General features: G+C 48.8%; 1 protein-coding gene across 3 annotated transcripts in view; it reads right to left on the minus strand.

Moving 5' to 3' along the window:
* The window catches only part of LOC140393074 (cytochrome P450 26A1-like), a 57,206-nt gene that overhangs the window by 32,149 nt on the left and 3,840 nt on the right, over nt 1-21,217 (minus strand). For all 3 annotated transcript variants that reach the window (XM_072479063.1, XM_072479064.1, XM_072479066.1), the window contains exons 4-6: nt 16,459-16,734; nt 15,792-15,947; nt 1,668-2,315 (exon numbers count right to left, since the gene is read on the minus strand). In XM_072479063.1, the coding sequence (XP_072335164.1) occupies nt 1,668-2,315; nt 15,792-15,947; nt 16,459-16,734 (1,080 nt within the window). The remainder of the gene's footprint in view (nt 1-1,667; nt 2,316-15,791; nt 15,948-16,458; nt 16,735-21,217) is intronic.

Raw genomic sequence — 21,217 nt, forward strand, 5'->3', positions numbered from 1 at the left:
CTGAGCGGGGGTTGACAGAAGCCAGGCCCAGCGACCTCCCCACAAACTATGTCCAAGAATCTACACTGAAATTTAAGGTGTGGGGATTTACAGGCTCAGTTTCCCTGTTTGACCAGTTAGGGCCACACTACTCATTAGCTTGACTTGCAGTGTTGCTGGACATGAATGGAATGAATCGCAGACCCCCCCCCCCCCCCCCCCCCGCGCCAGTGCATGCCCCGGTCCCATTAAGGAGTTGAATTTAAAAATAGCAAATGCTGTTTTTTTGCATTCGATCAGGTAATGTCTGTGGGGAGAGAGAGACAGAGAGAGGCAGAGCTCAGGGATTACAGACTGATAGCCTCACATCGAGATTCCCAGGATTCCCTGCATTTTGCTTTTGTTTTGAGGACTTGTTCAAATACCATTTGCAGCCTGGAGCACTGCGGGATACCTGGCTCAATATCAGATTTAGAAGTCCAATATAGAGGATCAACTCAACTCTAATCCGCATTACCAAGCGAGTCCTGCTGGATTAGTGGTTTTCCAATTACCCCACCCCCACTCCCTGGATAATCCTTAGGAAATTGAATATATTTAAGAGTGTATTTAAACGGCCAATCAATGTTCTGATTAAGGGAAAGACAGGGTAGATTTTTTAAAAATTAACTATTTCCACAGGTTGGAGATTATAAAACCAGGGGGTATATCTAGAAATTAGGGCCAGACCGTTCGAGGGAGATGTTAGGAAGGACTTCTTCACTGGTTGAGGTTTGGAACTCGCTCCCACAAACAGCAGTTGAATCGAGATCAGTTTTTAATTTTAAATCTGCGATAGATTTATGTAAAGCAAAGATATTCAGTGCTAAAAGACAAGTGCTGTTAGGTGAATAGGACATTCTGAATTCCCCCTCTGTGGACCCAAACATGTGCCGACTAGGGGATTTCCACAGTAATCCTCACCCACTCGCCACCTCACTCCCATTGCTAATCCTCGCCCACAGTATCTTCACTGCAGTGTTAATGTAAGCCTACTTGGGACACTAATAAAATATTATTATTATTAAAGGGATATGGGCCAAAGGTATATTGAGTTAGGCCGCAGACCAGCCATGATCTAATTCAGTGGCGGGACAGTCTCGTGGGGCTGAATGGCCTACTCTTGTTTCTGTGTTCCTACATTTGCGGCGGTGCCCGTGGTTCTGAAGGGCTGTAGCTACAACTGGGGTCAAATCATTGGGACTTCTTTTCATTGCGATCCTAGTGCAGGAGTTGGTGCTGGGGTGACCTGCATAATAACGGAAAAGGCTCAATTCTGCTGAAATTAAAATATTGAGCTCAGCAATTGGAATTGAACGAGAGAGCGTGCACACTCGGCCTGTGCAGGCAATACTGGGTCACTTGTAAAAGGAGAGCTCAATTTAGAGTTGAAATTTAATTGGCAAAATGAACCAGATTGGGGATGAGGATTGGTGTTAATTTGCCAATATTTGTGTGGGAAGCAGGGGATTTCAATAGGAGATAGGATAAAGATGGGAAAATGCAACACATGCGGGGCTGGTTGGAGAGCTGTTCCAAATCAAAATGCCTGACACAGACCCGACGGGCCGAATGTCCTTTTGTGTTGATTGTATGATTTCTGGCGGGATTGGAAGCGCTCCTTTCGCGGATGTTCAAGTGCTACTTACATTCAGCTCAAAGGTCTGTAGTGCTGTCCTGTAGCCTCCAGACACTGGGGGCAGTAACCTCAGCACCTCCTTGACCACACAGTCGAGATAGCGCAGGCGGCTGAGTGACTCCACACTCAGGCTGTGTTGGCAGTCACAATCCTGGGACATCTGAGCCGTTTCACTGCCTGTCACTGCGGCTCCGGGCAACTCAGTATCTGCAGTGACCGGGGGCTGAGAGCATGCTTCACCCTGGACTCTGCGCCCCAGGTTGACCCGGGTTTGCTGGCGCTCTTTATCCCGGGCTCGATTATCAGCGGAGGGAGTGGATTGAAGCCAGCCGTTGTCCCAGGTTAAATCCTCTTGGGTGATCGAGGGCTGGTGGCAGCCTTCAGCCCGAGTCTGCTGGTCTCGGGTAATTCGTCCCTGCTGAGCTCCCTTGATGTCCTCAGTCGCCTTGTTATCAGCCTGGTCGTCGTGCTGGGGAGCAGGGTTATCCTGGGATGCGATGGGATGATGGCATTGACAATGGCGAAGCAACCCGTGCTGTTCCAGCTCCTGTCTCACTTTCTCCAGGGTCTGGGAGTGCTGGAGAAGCAAGAGGACCAGGGAGGTGCTGGCACTGGCCGTGGTGGAGAAAGCGGCGAAGATTAATTCAATCGCAGCTTCCTGCAACATAAAGAGAGGTGTTAGGTGGCAGAGTGCTGGGGGCAGGGAAGAGATCATTTTCAATTCAGAAACCTGATCAAAGCCAAGAATAATGAAATGAGTTGGGTACACATTTCATCTTTGAATATGTTTTTCCAAAAAAAGCCAAAACTTGGGAATCAATCCAAAGTGAAAAGTGACTCAAAAGATTAATTTCATGACCCCCCCCCCCCCTAACGTAATCAAAAGATATTAACCTCTCATATTGAAATGTTTCCCTATTGAGTAGTGTAGTTAGTGACGGTTCATCAGGGAGCTGTTTATTCACACACAGCCGACACCTCCAGGCTGACGAGGTTAGTTGCGGAGTTCTATACATGGTGATTCAGCTAGACACAGGCCACACTAATGTCCACTGAAACACTGAGAAGATGGTTATCATCAGCAACCGAATGGCCATAATGTGGATCACTTCAGATTTTAAAAAAGTTGTGCATTGTGTGAGGTCGATTATGCTCGTTTTGATTCTGTACATTCTCCTTCTGTCATGGCCAACCAATATCCCGCAACCTGTTTACTAAAATGGAAATCTGACCATTATCACTTTGCTATTTGTGGGAGCTTGCTGTGCGTAAATTGGCTCTGTTTTATTAGTCCTACTGCGATTAGTGTTTCTCTGAAGGATTCTGACAGGTTTCTAACCCTCTCCCTGCTCTCCACATTCAAATCAAGATTCACAGCACAGTCTCCACCTGCAACTCATTCTTTCTCAGACCGCAAAGCCATAGAACTTCTGGTTTCCTTCACTCTCCCCTTCCTGAAACAACTAAATTCTCCAGCATTCCACCTCTACATCTTAGTACTTTCACATGTTACATCAACCAAAAATTGAACTGTGTGGGCAATGCTTGAAGCAAAGTGATATTAGTAGGTGCTCTGGTTGCAATTGGTCAACTAGCTTGTTTAACCGTCAAATATTTTATTAATTATAATGCTGAGTTCTGAACATTCAAGTCATCAATTAAAGTTACTTACTTGTAACTGTACATTCATGTTATTACATGTAAACACTGGAAAATCCCCATCCCAAGTCTTTATATGCAGCTAATGTTGGAAAGTCCCTCATCGGACTATAAAAGCTGGATGTAAGCAGGTGGTTGTCTTGGGTCTCAGTCTAGCAGAGAGTTGTTGAAAATGTGCAGGTGCACAATAAAATGTCATTATTAAAAAATCCTTGAATCTCTATGGTGCAGATTCTCAAATTAACCCTAAAACCCTACCTTCGTTCAGAAATGAAAGAAGAAAGTCGGTGCAGACTTGATGGGCCGAATGGCCTCTTTCTGCACTGTAGGGGTTCTCTGGATCTATGGAAAGGAACAGATTTACATTTTCACAACCTGAGAATGTTCCAAAGTATTTCCCAGCCATTGAACACCTTTAGAAGCAGAGCCACTATTGTAATGTAGAGAACGGTGGTAGTCAATTTGAGCATTGCATGGTCACACTAATAGTAATGAGTAAAGTGACCAGGTAATCTGTGGTTGAGAGATAATTTAACTCCTTCACTCTTCTTCATATCGTGCTATCAGATTTTTCAAAAGGCAGCTCATTTACATCACTCAGGGATTCAGGATTATGTGGCAAATGTTGTGGTCTGGAGCTATGGATAGTGATGGTAGAGGTTCCAACTTTCTTTCTATCGCACACTGACCAGGAGCCTCTCTTTCTCTTATCACAAGACATCAAAATGTTTTGGAAAGATTTTCAGATTGATTGTTTGGCTGTGTTATGAATACATACTCCGTGGCCACTAAGTCCTAAGGTGGGACTCAAACCCGGAGCTTTTGGTTCAGATGTGGGTACGCTACCCAAAAACATCCCACTGTTCATATTGGAAAGAGGTTTTATTGACAAGAATGAAAAATGTAACAGGAGGAGGGGGAAACCTCACTGTCACAATCCCGGTATGTTTCCCTTTTCCCACCATTGTTCTGTCCACCCAATATACTCCATTCCACCATTTTCTCAATCTGTTTTCTCCTCTCCTGGCTCGAAGATTCCCATGCAAAGCCCATGCAAAACCCATGCAACAATTACCTTCTTTTAACTTCTCCAAGTCTCTTGTTTGAGCTGGGATGGTCAGCTCCAATAGGCCACCTAACAGGGATGAGCACCACACCCAAGCCTTTTCCTATATTCGCCAATGCCTACACAAAACATTTCTAGCAGGGTCATTTGACAGCAAAAGAAAGAGCAGCATCTCTGCTTATTTTTCATCTCTCTAACCAAAGGTCATAAAGCACCTCACCAAACCTGTCGAGATCAGCTACATCTACACAAGCTGGAGATTGATCCTGGAACCTCTCTGATCTGTGTGGTCCAGTGAGCACCAAACATAAAAGTGTTAATCAAAAGAAAATCCCAAGTTATACCAAAATAGTGGAATATAATCTCCATTCAATCCAAAATGTGGCGTTGGAAATTAATAAAAAGCATTAGTGGTCAAAAAATGCACAAAAGAAATGGAAGAAATTAGAGGAGGGACAGAATAAGGAGAAATGTTATGCTTCTAATAATTGGGATTTCTTTTAGAGGAAAAACACAATGTAATGACATACCAGTTTCTTGACATGTTTCAAGGTTGATGGGACATTAGTTAGTTCAGATATTCTGTCATTAGCCTTAAAATTAGATCTGTTTTTCTGAAATGATTTAACCAATCAGATAGAACATCTTAGGATTAATTAGCTTCAGTTTGATTCAACTGCACCAGAGACACTAAACAACAGGGAAGTATTGGACAACAGAATTTGACCTATCACGGTCATAGATTACAAAGACCATGATCAACCTAACCTAACTCAATGCTCTTTACTTCATCCATCCATTAAATCTCCATGAAGCCAAAGGTAATAAAATAAAATCCCAAACTATTCATCCATAAATAGAATTAAAATATTCCACCCTATTATGCTGCCTTCCACATCCAGTGTGTCATTCTTTTCCCTTGCCTGGAAACAATACCATTAAATAGTTTATCATCTGACTCTGTATCTCTCTCAATGAACTCCAGTCCTATTCTCAGTCAGATATTCGGCCAAGTCCTTTTTGAAGCCACTCAGTGACACAAGTGCAATTCTTTAGTTGGGAATTCACTGATCTGAGGGAAGAAATTTCTTCCCAGCTTCAGTTTTCTTAATGGTGGGTATCAAGTTCTCCAAGACACCAGCTTGAAAAGCATTAAAATGCCATACTATTTGTGCTGCCCAAATTAGAAAGTGAAAATCCTATTGTGGAGCCAGGATGATTCAGGGCTGTCCAAAGATGTACAGATTAGGTGGATTGGCCATGATGAAATTGCCCCTTAGTGTCCAGGGATGTGCAGGTTAGGTGGGGTTACAGGGATAGGGCGGGGGAGTGGGCCTAGGTTGAGTGCTCTTTCAGAGGGTCGGTGCAGACTTGATAGGCCCAATGGCGTCCTTCTGCATTGTAGGGATTCTATGATTCTCTGTTCCTCTTTCCACTGGTATAAATCGCTGATCTAACTTGAGTGCACAAGGTAGGCCATCAACAAAGACTCCTCTCAAATAACAAGGCAGTATAAAAGATATGTGTGGAATAAATACAATCAATTCAAAGATGTTGAATTGATAGCAACTTGGCCATTATCTAATTAACAATGAGGAGTCTGTCTGTCAAAACCAACATCTTCCATTCCTCCTGCTTGGAGATGTCCTATTTCAATTTACTGTCCCAATGTCTACTTTATCTTAAACGGAGACACCCATTACTTATCTTTGTGTCTGTGAGAGAGTAGGGGTACAATATTGTCATTTTAATAAAATAACACAGCTGAAAAAACCTGTACAATATATTGGGTTTAGTTCATGTCTTTTGACTATTTCCTGAGGGAACAATGTCAGAGTCCACAAATGTACTGATTAGATGGATTGGCCATGCTAAATTGCCCCTCAGTGTCCAAAAACTGTGCATGTTAGGTGGGGTTATGGGGTTGCGGGTTCATAGGGTGTGCTTTCAGAGGGTCAGTGCAGACCCAATGGGCCAAATGGCCTCCTTCTGCACTGTAGGGATTCTATGGTGCTATGGAATTTTTAAAAACTGATTTATGAAACTGTCAGTGTTGTAAAAACAGGTTCACTAATGTACTTGAGGGAAGGAAGCCTGCCATCTTTACCTGGTCTGACCTATATGTGATTCCAATCTTACCTTGAACACTTAACTGCTCTCTAAAGTGGCCTAGCAAGCTTCTCGGCTGTATTAAAACTGCAAACTACATTAGTTCAAGAAGAAAGCCCACCATTTATACCAGTGGAAAGAGGAACAGCCCTGAATTATTCTGGCTGCACCATAGGATTTTCAATATCCAACTTGGGCAGCCAAATAACACAACATTTTGATACTGCTCACGCTGGTGTCTTGGAGAACATGACACCCACCATGAAGAAAACTGGAGATGAGAAGAAGTCTCTTCCCTCAGATCAGTGAATTTCCAGCTAAAAAAATAATGATGTGTCAGTCAATGCAATCCGTTTTGCATAGTGGAAATAAGCTGTGGTTCGAGCCAATTGCAAAAAAACAGAATTTTGAAAGCCTCAAGTATACAGGATCTCCTTGCATCACTGGTGAAAGAGGAAAATCAGAATGGAAACAACTTTATTCGCCTTTCATTGACTGCATCACAATGAATTTTATATCTAGATCATTTGTACCACCTTAGGGATGCAAACAATAGTGTAACACAGTAAAGGCATTTGGTATAATCATTTCATCAGGGTCAGGGTTGAATTATATTTCAACTGCAGGAGCTTCCAACACCAGATCAAAGAGACAAAGAGCACAAACTTTTACCTATGCAGCGAGTCTGTATTTTTGGTTTATGCTATTGTTCTTGCTATTGACTTTAGGAAAATAATTAACTTAATACTGTTAACATCTATGATTGGTGGTTACAGAATTACTTTGAGCCAAGCAGCAGCTTATTTGCAGTCACTGGCTTTGAATTCAATTCTGACAGCCAGGAGGGCAGAACAGTTGCGCAGTGGTTAGCACTGCTGTCTCACGGCGCCGAGGTCCCAGGTTCGATCCTGCTCTGGGTCAATGTCCATATGGAGTTTGCACATTCTCCCTGTGCTTGTATGTGTTTCACCCCCACAACCCAAAGATGTGCAGGATAGGTGGATTGGCCACGCTAAATTGCCCCATAATTGGAAAAATGAATTGGTTACTCTAAATTTATATTTTAAAAACTTCTGACAGCCAGGAAAGTTCAGTTCTGGCCTTGGGTCACTGTCTGTGTGGAGTCTGCTCGTTCCCCCATGTCTGCGTGATTGTCCTCCAGGTGCTCCGATTTCCATCCACTGTCCAAAGATGTGCAGGTTAGGTGGATTAACCAGGCTAGATTGCCCCATGGAGCCCAGAAAATGTGCCGGTTAGGTGAGGTTATGGGTTACGGGGATATGGTGGGGGAGTGGGCCTAGATGGGGTGCTCTTTTAGAGGGTCGGTGCAGACTTAATGGGTCGAATGGCCTTCTTTTGCACTGTAGGAGCTCTGTGGTTCTAAACTCTCTGTATTCATGTTTACAATATCTAGATAATTTTATAAGTGTGCAGAAGAAGGAACCACTTTGTCAAAGTATTACAAAAATATAAACAGCTTAAATTATGAAGCCTAACACGTCGCAGGGACCCTGAAACACTTTGTAAAACCAATTTCTCAAGATCCTGGAGTTGCACTCCATGTTATTACAAAAGAAAGAAGTGTGTCAGCTTCCCTGAGGACATCTCACAGTAATCCAATGGAGTCTGCTTAGGACTGATGCAGAAGCAATAGTATAACTGCACTTCAAGGCAGAACATTTTTAGATTAGCTGGCTCCTGGCTGCCTGATGCTATCAATCAATCTTCTCAAGTCTCAGTTCTGCACTCCCAGAGTACAGGCACGTACAGATATCTCTCAATATACACAGTGATTTGTTTAAACACGGGGACTCCTGGGTTTTTAATTAAGGTCCGATGTATTTAAAAAGAGCCATGTTCTAGTCTGGGTATCTTGCAAAGGGTTGACGACGCACTGGAATAACATGCACAGCTAAACTCAGCAGTGTGAGATTGTTCCACCACGGAGCCTCCCCCAATTCGTTCAGACCACAGTCCTGATCAACACTGTAATTTAAACATTAAAAAAAGGGAATCCCTTCATACCAACACCAAATTTGCTGTGTAAACGCTTCTTTAGATTCAGTGAACTCAAATTAATTTTGCAGTAGGAAAATAAATTGTTTGCTGCTTTATTCCAAACTCTCTCTCGGAACTAACGCCAAGAAACATCTCCAGTAATGATAAGTAGCAGCAGCCATAACGCTGATTCGGTGCTAAGGATCACTGAGTGAAGTTCGATTGATCAATCTTGTTACTTGGGGCTTACTTTAAATCTGATCCCTCCTATCAAACTAAAATGGAGCTGAAAAGGTGAGGGGGTGGGGTAGGATTAAAAAAAAACTTCTCCCAGGACAGAGAAGATGCAGCATGTTATCACAGACGCAATTTGGAATACTACATGTCTGCAATTTCCACACTATGGGAAATCTTATTTAGAAAATAAATGAATGTTATCTTAAGGCTTGGCATCAATACGAACAGTTGAAACAATGTTCAAGAAAATGCTGCATTTCCCACTCCCAATCTCCCAAGTCACGTCAACCGCTAGATTCTGTTACCTCTCCTTAATGAATTCCTGGGCATCTCTGGTCCTATCATGATCTGTGCAACTACACAACCTGTCACTTTTAAACCACCGAAACACATCGAGTAACAATCTATATCTTCATCCAATCTATATCTGTTTTTCTATTCAGAGGAAATATACAAAGAACAATACAGCACAGCAACAGGCCCTTCGGCCCTCCAAGCCTATACTGGTCATGATACCACCCTTGGCCAAAACCCTGAGCACTTCCTCGTGCCGTATCACATAGAATCTTAGAATTTACAGTGCAGAAGGAGGCCATTTGGCCCATCGAGTCTGCACTGGTCCTTGGAAAGAGCATCCCACTTAAGCCCACACCTCCACCCTATCCCCGTAACCCAGTAACCCCACCTAACCTATTTGGACATTAAGGGCAATTTAGCACAGCCAATCCACCAACCTGCACATCTTTGGACTGTGGGAGGAAACCGGAGCACTTGGAGGAAACCCACGCAGACATGGGAAGAGCGTGCAGACTCCGCACAGACAGTGACCCAAGCCGGGAATCGAACTTGGGACCCTGGAGCTGTGAAGAAACTGTGCTAACCACTATGCTACCATGCTGCCCTTATCCCTCTATACCCATCCTGTCCATGTATTGGTAAAGATGCCTTTTGAATGCCGTCAATGTATCTAAATACATTAATGATTGATCAGTGAAGTGAATCTGCATCCCTCTCCATTGCTGCTTCAGTTTCTGGTTAACTGGGACAAATTCCAGCGGAACTATTATCACTGATGAGCTTGAAACAAATATTGCATTTGCACTGCAGCGTTCCTTTGCCCTTTGCACCAATAGTTGAAGGCCCAACGAGGACCCAGAATCAGGGGGAAATCAGCAGAGGAAATCAGCATGGGCAGAGGCAATCTCATTCCCTTGCAGCTCACTGCAGTAAATAAGCCCAGTGATATGACCACCCAACTTTACATTTAGGATCATGGATTTAGTTAAATGATTAAAGGCTCGACAGTTCAGGCAGGATCGTAAACAGAGGAAAAGAACAAATGTTTCAATTTGACGACCTTTAATCCCAGGTACAGCCTGACCTGCTGAGTTTTTCCAGCATCTTCAGTATTTATCTCCGATTTTCAGCATCTTCAGTGTTTTGCACCAGATGGTACTTAAACATTACCCTCTGCTCTGGCTTTCCGGTATGACAAAGGGGGTATGTATGTGCCTATGCGCCTATGTCACTGATGAGTAGGGTTCACTCCCGGGCCGATGGGTTTCAGAAGTTCATATAAAGAAGTCACGGGCTAGGTGGAACCTACATTTCCACCCTATTTGAAACCCCTTTGAAGATACTCAGAGTTATTAGACTAAAGGACTGAATGATGAAAATTCAGAACACACAGACACAGAAACGGTTCAGCCTTTTGGGGCAATTATCCAGAGTTTTAGCATTATTGCCAGAAGGTGTAGACAGGAGGAGAATGTTTCCGGATATTAAATGCTTTCATTTTTATTACAACTCTCTTGCTGTGCCGTTGGGAGATCCAGACTACAGGAGAGCACATGTACAACAAAGTTGTATTCAAACATTCAGTGCTGGGTGGGGGCCTGGGATTGATGGTTGGGGGGTGGGGGGGTAGTTGGGGTTTAATGGCGGGCTGTGATTTGGTGGGGAGGGGGCTGGGATTGGTGGGGGGGGCTGGGGTTTAGTGGGGGGGGCTGGGATTTGGTGGGTGGGGGCTGGGATTTGGTGGGTGAGGGGCTGGGATTTGGTGGGTGGGGCCTGGGATTTGGTGGGTGGGGATTGGGATTTGGTGGGTGGGAACTGGGATTTGGTGGGTGGGGACTGGGATTTAGTGGGTGAGGGGCTGGGATTTTGGGTGGGGACTGTAATTTGGTGGGTGGGGCCTGGGATTTGGTGGGTGGGGACTGGGATTTGGTGGGTGGGACTGGGATTTGGTGGGTGGGGCTGGGATTTGGTGTGTGGGGCTGGGATTTGGTGGGTGGGGACTGGTATTTGGTGGGTGAGGGGCTGGGATTTGGTCGGTGGGGACTGGGATTTGGTGTGTGGGGCTGGGATCTGGTGGGTGGGGCCTGGGATTTGGTCGGTGGGGATTGGGATTTGGTGGGTGGGACTGGGATTTGGTGGGTGGGACTGGGATTTAGTGGGTGGGGCTGGGATTTGGTGGGTGGGGACTGGGATTTGGTCGGTGAGGGGCTGGGATTTGGTCGGTGGGGACTGGGATTTGGTGTGTGGGGCTGGAATCTGGTGTGTGGGGACTGGGATTTGGTGGGTGGGGACTGGGATTTGGTGTGTGGGGCTGGGATTTGGTGTGTGGGCACTGGGATTTGGTGGGTGGGGATTGGGATCTGGTGTGTGGGGCTGGGATTTGGTGGGTGGGGATTGGGATTTGGTGGGTGGGGATTGGGATTTGGTGGGTGGGAACTGGGATTTTGTCGGTGGGGACTGGGATTTGGTGGGTGAGGGGCTGGGATTTGGTGGGTGAGGGGCTGGGATTTGGTGGGTGAGGGGCTGGGATTTGGTGGGTGGGGACAGGGATTTGGTGGGTAGGACTGGGATTTGGTGGGTGGGGACTGGGATTTGGTGGGTGGGACTGGGATTTGGTGGGTGGGGACTGGGATTTGGTGGGTGAGGGGCTGGGATTTGGTTGGTGGGGACTGGGATTTGGTGGGTGAGGGGCTGGGATATGGTGGGTGGGGACTGGGATTTGGTGGGTGGGGACTGGGATTTGGTGGGTGGGGACTGGGATTTGGTGAGTGTGGACTGGGACTTGCTGTGTGGGGCGGGGATTTGGTGGGTGGGGCTGGGATTTGGTGTGTGGGGATTGGGATTTGGTGGGTGGGGATTGGGATTTGGTGGGTGGGAACTGGGGTTTTGTCGGTGGGGACTGGGATTTGGTGGGTGAGGGGCTGGGATTTGGTGGGTGGTGACAGGGATTTGGTGGGTGAGGGGCTGGGATTTGGTCGGTGGGGACTGGGATTTGGTGGGTGGGGACTGGGATTTGGTATGTGGGGCTGGGATTTGGAGGTGGGGACTGGGATTTGGTAGGTGGGGACTGGGATTTGGTGTGTGGGGATTGGGATTTGGTGTGTGGGGATTGGGGTTTTGTGGGTTGGGACTGGGATTTGGTGGGTGGGGGCTGGGATTTGGTGGGTGGGGACTGGGATTTGGTGGGTGGGGACTGGGATTTGGTGGGTGGGGATTGGGATTTGGTGGGTGGGGACTGGGAGTTGGTATGTTGGGCTGGGATATGGTGGGTGGGGACTGGGATTTGGTGTGTGGGGGCTGGGATCTGATGGGTGAGGGGCTCGGATTTGGTGGGTGGGGACTGGGATTTGGTGGGCAGGGACTGGGATTTAATGGGTGAGGAGCTGGGATTTGGTGGGTGGGGACTGGGATTTGGTGGGTGAGGGGCTGGAATTTGGTGGATGGGGACTGGGAATTGGATGGCAATGTGCTGGGATGTGGTGGGTAGGGTGATGGGCTTTGGTGGGTGGGGACTGGGATTGGTGGGTGAGGGGCTGGGATTTGGTGGATGGGGACTGGGAATTGGATGGCAAGGTGCTGGGATGTGGTGGGTATAATGCTGGGATTTAATGGGGAAGATGCAGGGATGTGGTGGGCAGGATGCTGGGATCTGGTGGGTGAGGGCTTTGATTTGGTGGGTGGGGGCTGGGATTTGGTGTATGGGGTGGGGATTTGGTTGATGGGGACTGGGATTTGGTGGGTGCGGACTGGGATTTGGAGGGTGGGGATTGGGATTTGGTGGGTGGGAACTGGGATTTGGTTGGTGGGGACTGGGATTTAGTGGGTGAGGGGCTGGGATTTGGTGGGTGGGGACTGTAATTTGGTGGGTGGGGCCTGGGATTTGGTGGGTGGGGACTGGGATTTGGTGGGTGGGACTGGGATTTGGTGGGTGGGGCTGGGATTTGGTGGGTGGGGCTGGGATTTGGTGTGTGGGGCTGGGATTTGGTGGGTGGGGACTGGTATTTGGTGGGTGAGGGGCTGGGATTTGGTCGGTGGGGACTGGGATTTGGTGTGTGGGGCTGGGATCTGGTGGGTGGGGCCTGGGATTTGGTCGGTGGGGATTGGGATTTGGTGGGTGGGACTGGGATTTGGTGGGTGGGACTGGGATTTAGTGGGTGGGGCTGGGATTTGGTGGGTGGGGACTGGGATTTGGTCGGTGAGGGGCTGGGATTTGGTCGGTGGGGACTGGGATTTGGTGTGTGGGGCTGGAATCTGGTGTGTGGGGACTGGGATTTGGTGGGTGGGGACTGGGATTTGGTGTGTGGGGCTGGGATTTGGTGTGTGGGCACTGGGATTTGGTGGGTGGGGATTGGGATCTGGTGTGTGGGGCTGGGATTTGGTGGGTGGGGATTGGGATTTGGTGGGTGGGGATTGGGATTTGGTGGGTGGGAACTGGGATTTTGTCGGTGGGGACTGGGATTTGGTGGGTGAGGGGCTGGGATTTGGTGGGTGAGGGGCTGGGATTTGGTGGGTGAGGGGCTGGGATTTGGTGGGTGGGGACAGGGATTTGGTGGGTCGGACTGGGATTTGGTGGGTGGGGACTGGGATTTGGTGGGTGGGACTGGGATTTGGTGGGTGGGGACTGGGATTTGGTGGGTGAGGGGCTGGGATTTGGTTGGTGGGGACTGGGATTTGGTGGGTGAGGGGCTGGGATATGGTGGGTGGGGACTGGGATTTGGTGGGTGGGGACTGGGATTTGGTGGGTGGGGACTGGGATTTGGTGAGTGTGGACTGGGATTTGCTGTGTGGGGCGGGGATTTGGTGGGTGGGGCTGGGATTTGGTGTGTGGGGATTGGGATTTGGTGGGTGGGGATTGGGATTTGGTGGGTGGGAACTGGGGTTTTGTCGGTGGGGACTGGGATTTGGTGGGTGAGGGGCTGGGATTTGGTGGGTGGGGACAGGGATTTGGTGGGTGAGGGGCTGGGATTTGGTCGGTGGGGACTGGGATTTGGTGGGTGGGGACTGGGATTTGGTATGTGGGGCTGGGATTTGGAGGTGGGGACTGGGATTTGGTAGGTGGGGACTGGGATTTGGTGTGTGGGGATTGGGATTTGGTGTGTGGGGATTGGGGTTTTGTGGGTTGGGACTGGGATTTGGTGGGTGGGGGCTGGGATTTGGTGGGTGGGGACTGGGATTTGGTGGGTGGGGTCTGGGATTTGGTGGGTGGGGATTGGGATTTGGTGGGTGGGGACTGGGAGTTGGTATGTTGGGCTGGGATATGGTGGGTGGGGACTGGGATTTGGTGTGTGGGGGCTGGGATCTGATGGGTGAGGGGCTCGGATTTGGTGGGTGGGGACTGGGATTTGGTGGGCAGGGACTGGGATTTAATGGGTGAGGAGCTGGGATTTGGTGGGTGGGGACTGGGATTTGGTGGGTGAGGGGCTGGAATTTGGTGGATGGGGACTGGGAATTGGATGGCAATGTGCTGGGATGTGGTGGGTAGGGTGATGGGCATTGGTGGGTGGGGACTGGGATTGGTGGGTGAGGGGCTGGGATTTGGTGGATGGGGACTGGGAATTGGATGGCAAGGTGCTGGGATGTGGTGGGTATAATGCTGGGATTTAATGGGGAAGGTGCAGGGATGTGGTGGGCAGGATGCTGGGATCTGGTGGGTGAGGGCTTTGATTTGGTGGGTGGGGGCTGGGATTTGGTGTATGGGGTGGGGATTTGGTTGGTGGGGACTGGGATTTGGTGGGTGCGGACTGGGATTTGGAGGGTGCGGACTGGGATTTGGTTGGGGCATGGTGTTCAGTGGAGGGCTGGGATTTGGTGGGTGGGGGCTGGGATTTGGTGGATAAAAACTGGGATTTTGTCTATGTGGGGCTGGGAGTTGGTGGGTGGGGACTGGGATTTTGAGGGTGGGGCCTGGGATTTAGTGGGTGGGGGCTGGGATTTGGTGGGTGGGGGCTAGGATTTGGTGTTGGGGGGCTGGGATTTGGTGGGTGGGGACTGGGATTTGGTGGGTGAAACGTTGGGATTTGGTGGGTGGGGGCTGGGATTTGGTGCGTGGGGCCGGGGATTTGGTGGGTGGGGGCTGGGATTTGGTGGGTGGGGGCTGGGATTTGGTGGGTTGGGGCTGGGATTTGGTGGGTGGGGACTGTAATTTGGTGGGTGGGGGCTGGGATTTAGTGGGTGGGGACTGGGATTTGGCGGGTGGGGACTGGGATTTGGTGTGTGGGACTGGGATTTGGTGGGTGGGACTGGGATTTGGTGGGTGGGACTGGGATTCGGTGGGTGGGGACTGGGATTTGGTGGGTGGGGATTAGGATTTGGTGGGTGGGGACTGGAATTTGGTCGGTGAGGTGCTAGGATTTGGTGGGTTGGGACTGGGATTTGGTGGGTAGGGTGCTGGGATTTGTTGGGAGCAGTAGTGGAGGTTCAGGTATTGGCGGCAGTTGTTTCCACACCAGGTAAATTGCCAGGAAATGAGAACTGCTTCACAGGGACCGTATTGGTGTGTAAAATTACTCCGAGACAGTTGACGGTGGTACATAGAGAAACTGCACACCAGTAGAAGCCACTATTACTGCACTTTGGTTGTGTTGCTAGCTAACGTTTTTATTTGTGGATGGTTCAGATGTTCAAATATTTGGGTAAAGGTTTCTAGTTTCATTCATTCAGGGAGCAAATGGGGGAAATGGTCGAAAACAGGAATAAAGATTGTGAAAATAGAAAGAGGATGGAAGATTAAAGGAATCCATGCGCTCCCGGGCGCCGGGGTCCTATTACCTTCAGCTCCTGCAGGCTGAGTTCTCTTCCGTTCTCTCTGGCGCTGTTCAGCATCAAATCTAAAGCATCGGGAGACGCTTGAGCCCCGCTTGCCTGGAGTTTCTCTGTGATTGCTTTCTCCAGGTACTCGTGCAGTACGTTACGTGCTTTGATGCCCTGTGTGTGTTTTTAAAAAAAGAGACAATTATACTGCACTTTAAATGGTCTCAGACTCACTGGACTCGGTATTTAAAGCGAATACAGATGGGCGGTCTGATAACTGGATTGAATGCAGCGTTCAGTCTCGCATTTAAAAAGAGGCTTCGACATTGGATAACTCGGATTGAATCTGATACTTTCCCCTTTGAGATACAGAATGAGGATTCAGTACAGCACTTGAGCGGAATGTTTTTTTTGTTTAAAATGACTGTCATTTCATATATAGCGGTGTCCACATAATGAGGCAGAAATCTAAAGCTGTAGGAGAAACTGAAATTCAAAAGTCCGAGTTTAGAGGGTTTTGAAACGTAACCACGATACAAAACAGGAGAGAAATCCTCCACGGATTAGCAAGACTGAGGTCCACTGTACCGAATAGTCCTATTCTCCAGCTCCATCCACATGTGAATGTTTGAGGTACTCACAACAGGGGACAGACAAGACACCAAGGCACGCAGCGTCTGCTTACCTTCCGCAGCCCGCTGAACGGGAGGTCCACAGGCAGCGAGAAGATATTGTCCATCAGCTGCTCGAAGGTGCCCGACAGACTGTCCAGTTGCTGATCCGCCGTCCGGAGGCCCAGCAGGATCCGGGTGGCGATGCAGAAAGTCAGCGCTTTGCTGGCTGGGTAGACGGCGATTGGAGCCCGCTCCCTGCACCAGCCTCGTACCCGGCTGCGGACCAGCTGCTGGATGCCAGGAATGTAGTTGTCCAGGGCGCCGCGGCTGAACACCCGGGCTAGCATCTGGAGAGACAATGGGAGGGAGAGAGTGAGAGTCTGTGTGAAAGGGAGGAGGTGTTTGTGTGTGTGAGAAAGTGTGTGTGTGAGTCTGTGTGTGTGTGTATTTGTGTGCGTGACAGAGTGTGTGAGAGAGAGAAAGTGTGCAGTGTACTGTTGCTTCACAGCTCTAGGCTCCCGGATTCGATTCCCGGCTTGGGTCACTGACTGTGTGGAATCTGCACGTTCTCCCTGTGTCTGCGTGGGTTTCCTCCGGGTGCTCCGGTTTCCTCCCACAAGTCCCGAACGACATGCTTGTTAGGTGAGTTGGCCATTCTAAATTCTCCCTCTGTGTACCCTAACAGGCGCTGGAGTGTGTCGACTCGGGGATTTTCACAGTAACTTCATTGCAATATGAATGTAAGCCTACTTGTGACAATAAAGATTTTTTTAAAAGTGTGTGAGAATGTTTGTCAGAAGGTGTGTGAGAAAATGAGTGTGCGTATGTGTGAGAGAAAGTGCGTGTGAGTGTGAGAGGGAGAAAGGTTTTGTACGAATGTGTGAGAAAGTGTGTGAGAAAGTGTGTGTGAGTCTGTGAGAGAGAGGAAGATAGTGCGTGAGGGAGAAAGTGTGTGTGTGAGAATGTGTGAGAGGGAGAAAGAGAGAGAGAGGGAGAAAGTGTGTGAGAAAGTGTTGAGGAAGTGGGAGAAAGTGTGTGTGAGTGTGTGTGTGAGAATGTGTTACAAAGTGTGAAAGAGAGGGAGAAAGTGTGTGAGAGAGGTGGGTGAGAGGGAGAAAGTGTGTGTGAGAGGGAGAAAGTGTGTGAGAGAGAGAGGGAGAAAGTGTGTGTGAGAGAGGGAGAAAGTGTGTGTGAGAGAGGGAGAAAGTGTGTGTGAGAGAGGGAGAAAGTCTGTATGAGAGAGAGGGAGAAAGTGTGTGTGAGGGAGGGAGAAAGTGTGTGTGAGAGAGGGAGAAAGTCTATGTGAGAGAGAGGGAGAAAGTGTGTGTGAGAGAGGGAGAAAGTCTGTGTGAGAGAGAGGGAAAGTGTGTGTGAGAGAGGGAGAAAGTCTGTGTGAGAGAGAGGGAGAAAGTGTGTGTGAGGGAGGGAGAAAGTGTGTGAGAGAGAGAGGGAGAAAGTGTGTGTGAGAGAGAGGGAGAAAGTCTGTGTGAAAGAGAGGGAGAAAGTGTAAGAGGGAGAAAGTGTGTGTGAGAGAGGGAGAAAGTGTGTGTGAGAGAGGGAGAAAGTCTATGTGAGAGAGAGGGGGAAAGTGTGTGTGAGAGAGGGAGAAAGTCTGTGTGAGAGAGGGAAAGTGTGTGTGAGAGAGGGAGAAAGTCTGTGTGAGAGAGAGGGAGAAAGTGTGTGTGAGGGAGGGAGAAAGTGTGTGTGAGAGAGAGGGAGAAAGTGTGTGTGAGAGAGAGGGAGAAAGTCTGTGTGAAAGAGAGGGAGAAAGTGTAAGAGGGAGAAAGTGTGTGTGAGAGAGGGAGAAAGTGTGTGTGAGAGAGGGAGAAAGTGTGTGAGAGAGAGGGAAAAAGTGTGTGAGAGAGGGAGTAAGTGTGTGTCAGAGAGAGGGAGAATGTGTGTGTGAGAGAGGGATAATGTGTGTGTGAGAGAGAGGGAGAAAGTGTGTGTGAGAGAGGGAGAAAGTGTGTGTCAGAGAGAGGGAGAAAGTGTGTGTGAGGCAGGGAGAAAGTGTGTGTGAGAGAGGGAGAAAGTCTGTCTGAGAGAGAGCGAGAAAGTGTGTGTGAGAGAGAGGGAGAAAGTGTGTGTGAGAGCGAGGGAGAAAGTATGTGTGAGAGAGAGGGAGAAAGTGTAAGAGGGAGAAAGTGTGTGAGAGAGAGAGGGAGAAAGTGTGTGAGAGAGGGAGAAAGTGTGTGTGAGAGAGGGATAATGTGTGTGAGAGAGGGAGAAAGTGTGTGAGAGAGAGGGAGAAAGTGTGTGTCAGAGAGAGGGAGAAAGTGTGTGTGAGAGAGAGGGAGCAAGTGTGTGAGAGAGAGGGAGCAAGTGTGTGAGAGAGAGGGAGAAAGTGTGTGTCAGAGAGAGGGAGAATGTGTGAGAGAGAGGGAGAAAGTGTGAGAGAGAGGAAGAAAGTGTGTGAGAAAGGGTTGAAGAAGTGTGTGTGAGAGAGGGAGAAAGTGTGTGTGAGAGAGGGAGAAAGTGTGTGTGAGAGAGAGGGAGAAAGTGTGCGTGAGAGAGAGGGAGAAAGTGTGTGTGAGAGAGGGAGAAAGTCTGTGTGAGAGAGAGGGAGAAAGTGTAAGAGGGAGAAAGTGTGTGTGAGAGAGAGGGAGAAAGTGTGTGTGAGGGAGAAAGTGTGTGTGAGAGAGAGGGAGAAAGTCTCTGTGTGAGAGAGGGAGAATGTGTGTGTGAGAGAGAGGGAGAAAGTCTGTGTGTGAGAGAGGGAGAATGTGTGTGTGAGAGAGAGGGAGAAAGTGTGTGTGAGAGAGGGAGAAAGTCTGTGTGAGAGAGAGGGAGAAAGTGTGTGTGAGAGGGAGAAAGTCTGTGTGAGAGAGAGGGAGAAAGTGTGTGTGAGTGAGGGAGAAAGTGTGTGTGAGAGAGGGAGAAAGACGTGTGAGGGAGAGGGAGAAAGTGTGTGTGAGAGAGGGAGAAAGTCTGTATGAGAGAGAGGGAGAAAGTGTGTGTGAGAGATGGAGAAAGTCTGTGTGAGAGAGAGGGAAAGTGTGTGTGAGAGAGGGAGAAAGTCTGTGTGAGAGAGGGAGAAAGTGTGTGTGAGGGAGGGAGAAAGTGTGTGTGAGAGAGAGGGAGAAAGTGTGTGTGAGAGAGAGGGAGAAAGTCTGTGTGAAAGAGAGGGAGAAAGTGTAAGAGGGAGAAAGTGTGTGTGAGAGAGGGAGAAAGTGTGTGAGAGAGAGGGAGACAGTGTGTGTGAGAGAGGGAGAAAGTCTGTGTGAGAGAGAGGGAAAGTGTGTGTGAGAGAGGGAGAAAGTCTGTGTGAGAGAGAGGGAGAAAGTGTGTGTGAGGGAGGGAGAAAGTGTGTGTGAGAGAGAGGGAGAAAGTGTGTGTGAGAGAGGGAGAAAGTCTGTGTGAGAGAGAGGGAAAGTGTGTGTGAGAGAGGGAGAAAGTCTGTGTGAGAGGGAGAAAGTGTGTGAGAGAGAGGGAGAAAGTGTGAGAGAGAGGAAGAAAGTGTGTGAGAAAGAGTTGAGGAAGTGTGAGAAAGTGTGCGAGAGAGGAAGAAAGTGTGTGTGAGAGTGTGTGTGAGAATGTGTTAGAAAGTGTGCGAGAGAGAGAGAAAGTATGAGAGAGGGAGAAAGTGTGTGTGAGAGAGAGGGAGAAAGTGTGTGTGAGAGAAAGAGAAACAGTGTGAGAGAGAGGGAGAAAGTGTGTGTGAGAGAGGGAGAAAGTGTGAGAGAGGGAGAAAGTGTGTGTGAGAGAGAGGGAGAAAGTGTGAGAGAGGGAGAAAGTGTGTGTGAGGGAGGGAGAAAGTGTGTGTGAGAGGGAGAAAGTGTGTGCGAGGGAGGGAGAAAGTGTGTGTGAGAGAGGGAGAAAGTGTGTGTGAGGGAGGGAGAAAGTGTGTGTGAGGGAGAGGGAGAAAGTGTGAGAGGGAGGAAGTGTGTGTGAGGGAGGGAGAAAGTGTGTGTGAGAGGGAGAAAGTGTGTGTGAGGGAGGGAGAAAGTGTGTGTGAGAGAGGGAGAAAGTGCGAGAGAGGGAGAAAGTGTGAGAGAGAGGGAGAAAGTGTGTGTGAGAGAGAGGGAGAAAGTGTGAGATGGAGAAAGTGTGTGAGAGAGAGAGGGTGAAAGTGTGAGTGAGAGAGAGGGAGAAAGTGTGTGTGAGAGAGAGGGAGAGAGTGTGTGTGAGAGCGGGAGAAAGTGTGTGTGAGGGAGGGAGAAAGTGTGTGTGAGAGAGGGATAAAGTGTGAGAGAGAGGGAGAAAGTGTGTGAGAGAGGGAGAATGTGTGTGTGAGAGAGAGGGAGAAAGTGTGAGAGAGAGGGAGAAAGTGTGTGAGAGAGAGGGAGAAAGTGTGTGTGAGAGGGAGGGAGAAATTGTGTGTGAGAGAGGGAGAATGTGTGTGTGAGAGCGGGAGAAAGTGTGTGAGAGCGGGAGAAAGTGTGTGTGAGAGAGAGGGAGAAAGTGTTAGAGAAAGGGAGAAAGTGTGTGTGAGAGAGGGAGAAAGTGTGTGTGGGAGAGGGAGAAAGTGTGAGAGAGAGGCTGAAAGTGTGTGAGAGAGGGAGAAAGTGTGAGAGAGGGAGAAAGTGTGAGGGAGGGAGAAAGTGTGTGTGAGAGGGAGAAAGTGTGTGTGAGGGAGGGAGAAAGTGTGTGTGAGAGAGGGAGAAAGTGCGAGAGAGGGAGAAAGTGTGAGAGAGAGGGAGAAAGTGTGTGTGAGAGAGAGGGAGAAAGTGTGAGATGGAGAAAGTGTGTGAGAGAGAGAGGGTGAAAGTGTGAGTGAGAGAGAGGGAGAAAGTGTGTGTGAGAGAGAGGGAGAGAGTGTGTGTGAGAGCGGGAGAAAGTGTGTGTGAGGGAGGGAGAAAGTGTGTGTGAGAGAGGGATAAAGTGTGAGAG

This window comes from Scyliorhinus torazame, chromosome 16 (assembly GCF_047496885.1).
Source record: "Scyliorhinus torazame isolate Kashiwa2021f chromosome 16, sScyTor2.1, whole genome shotgun sequence".
Taxonomy (NCBI): Eukaryota; Metazoa; Chordata; class Chondrichthyes; order Carcharhiniformes; family Scyliorhinidae; genus Scyliorhinus; species Scyliorhinus torazame.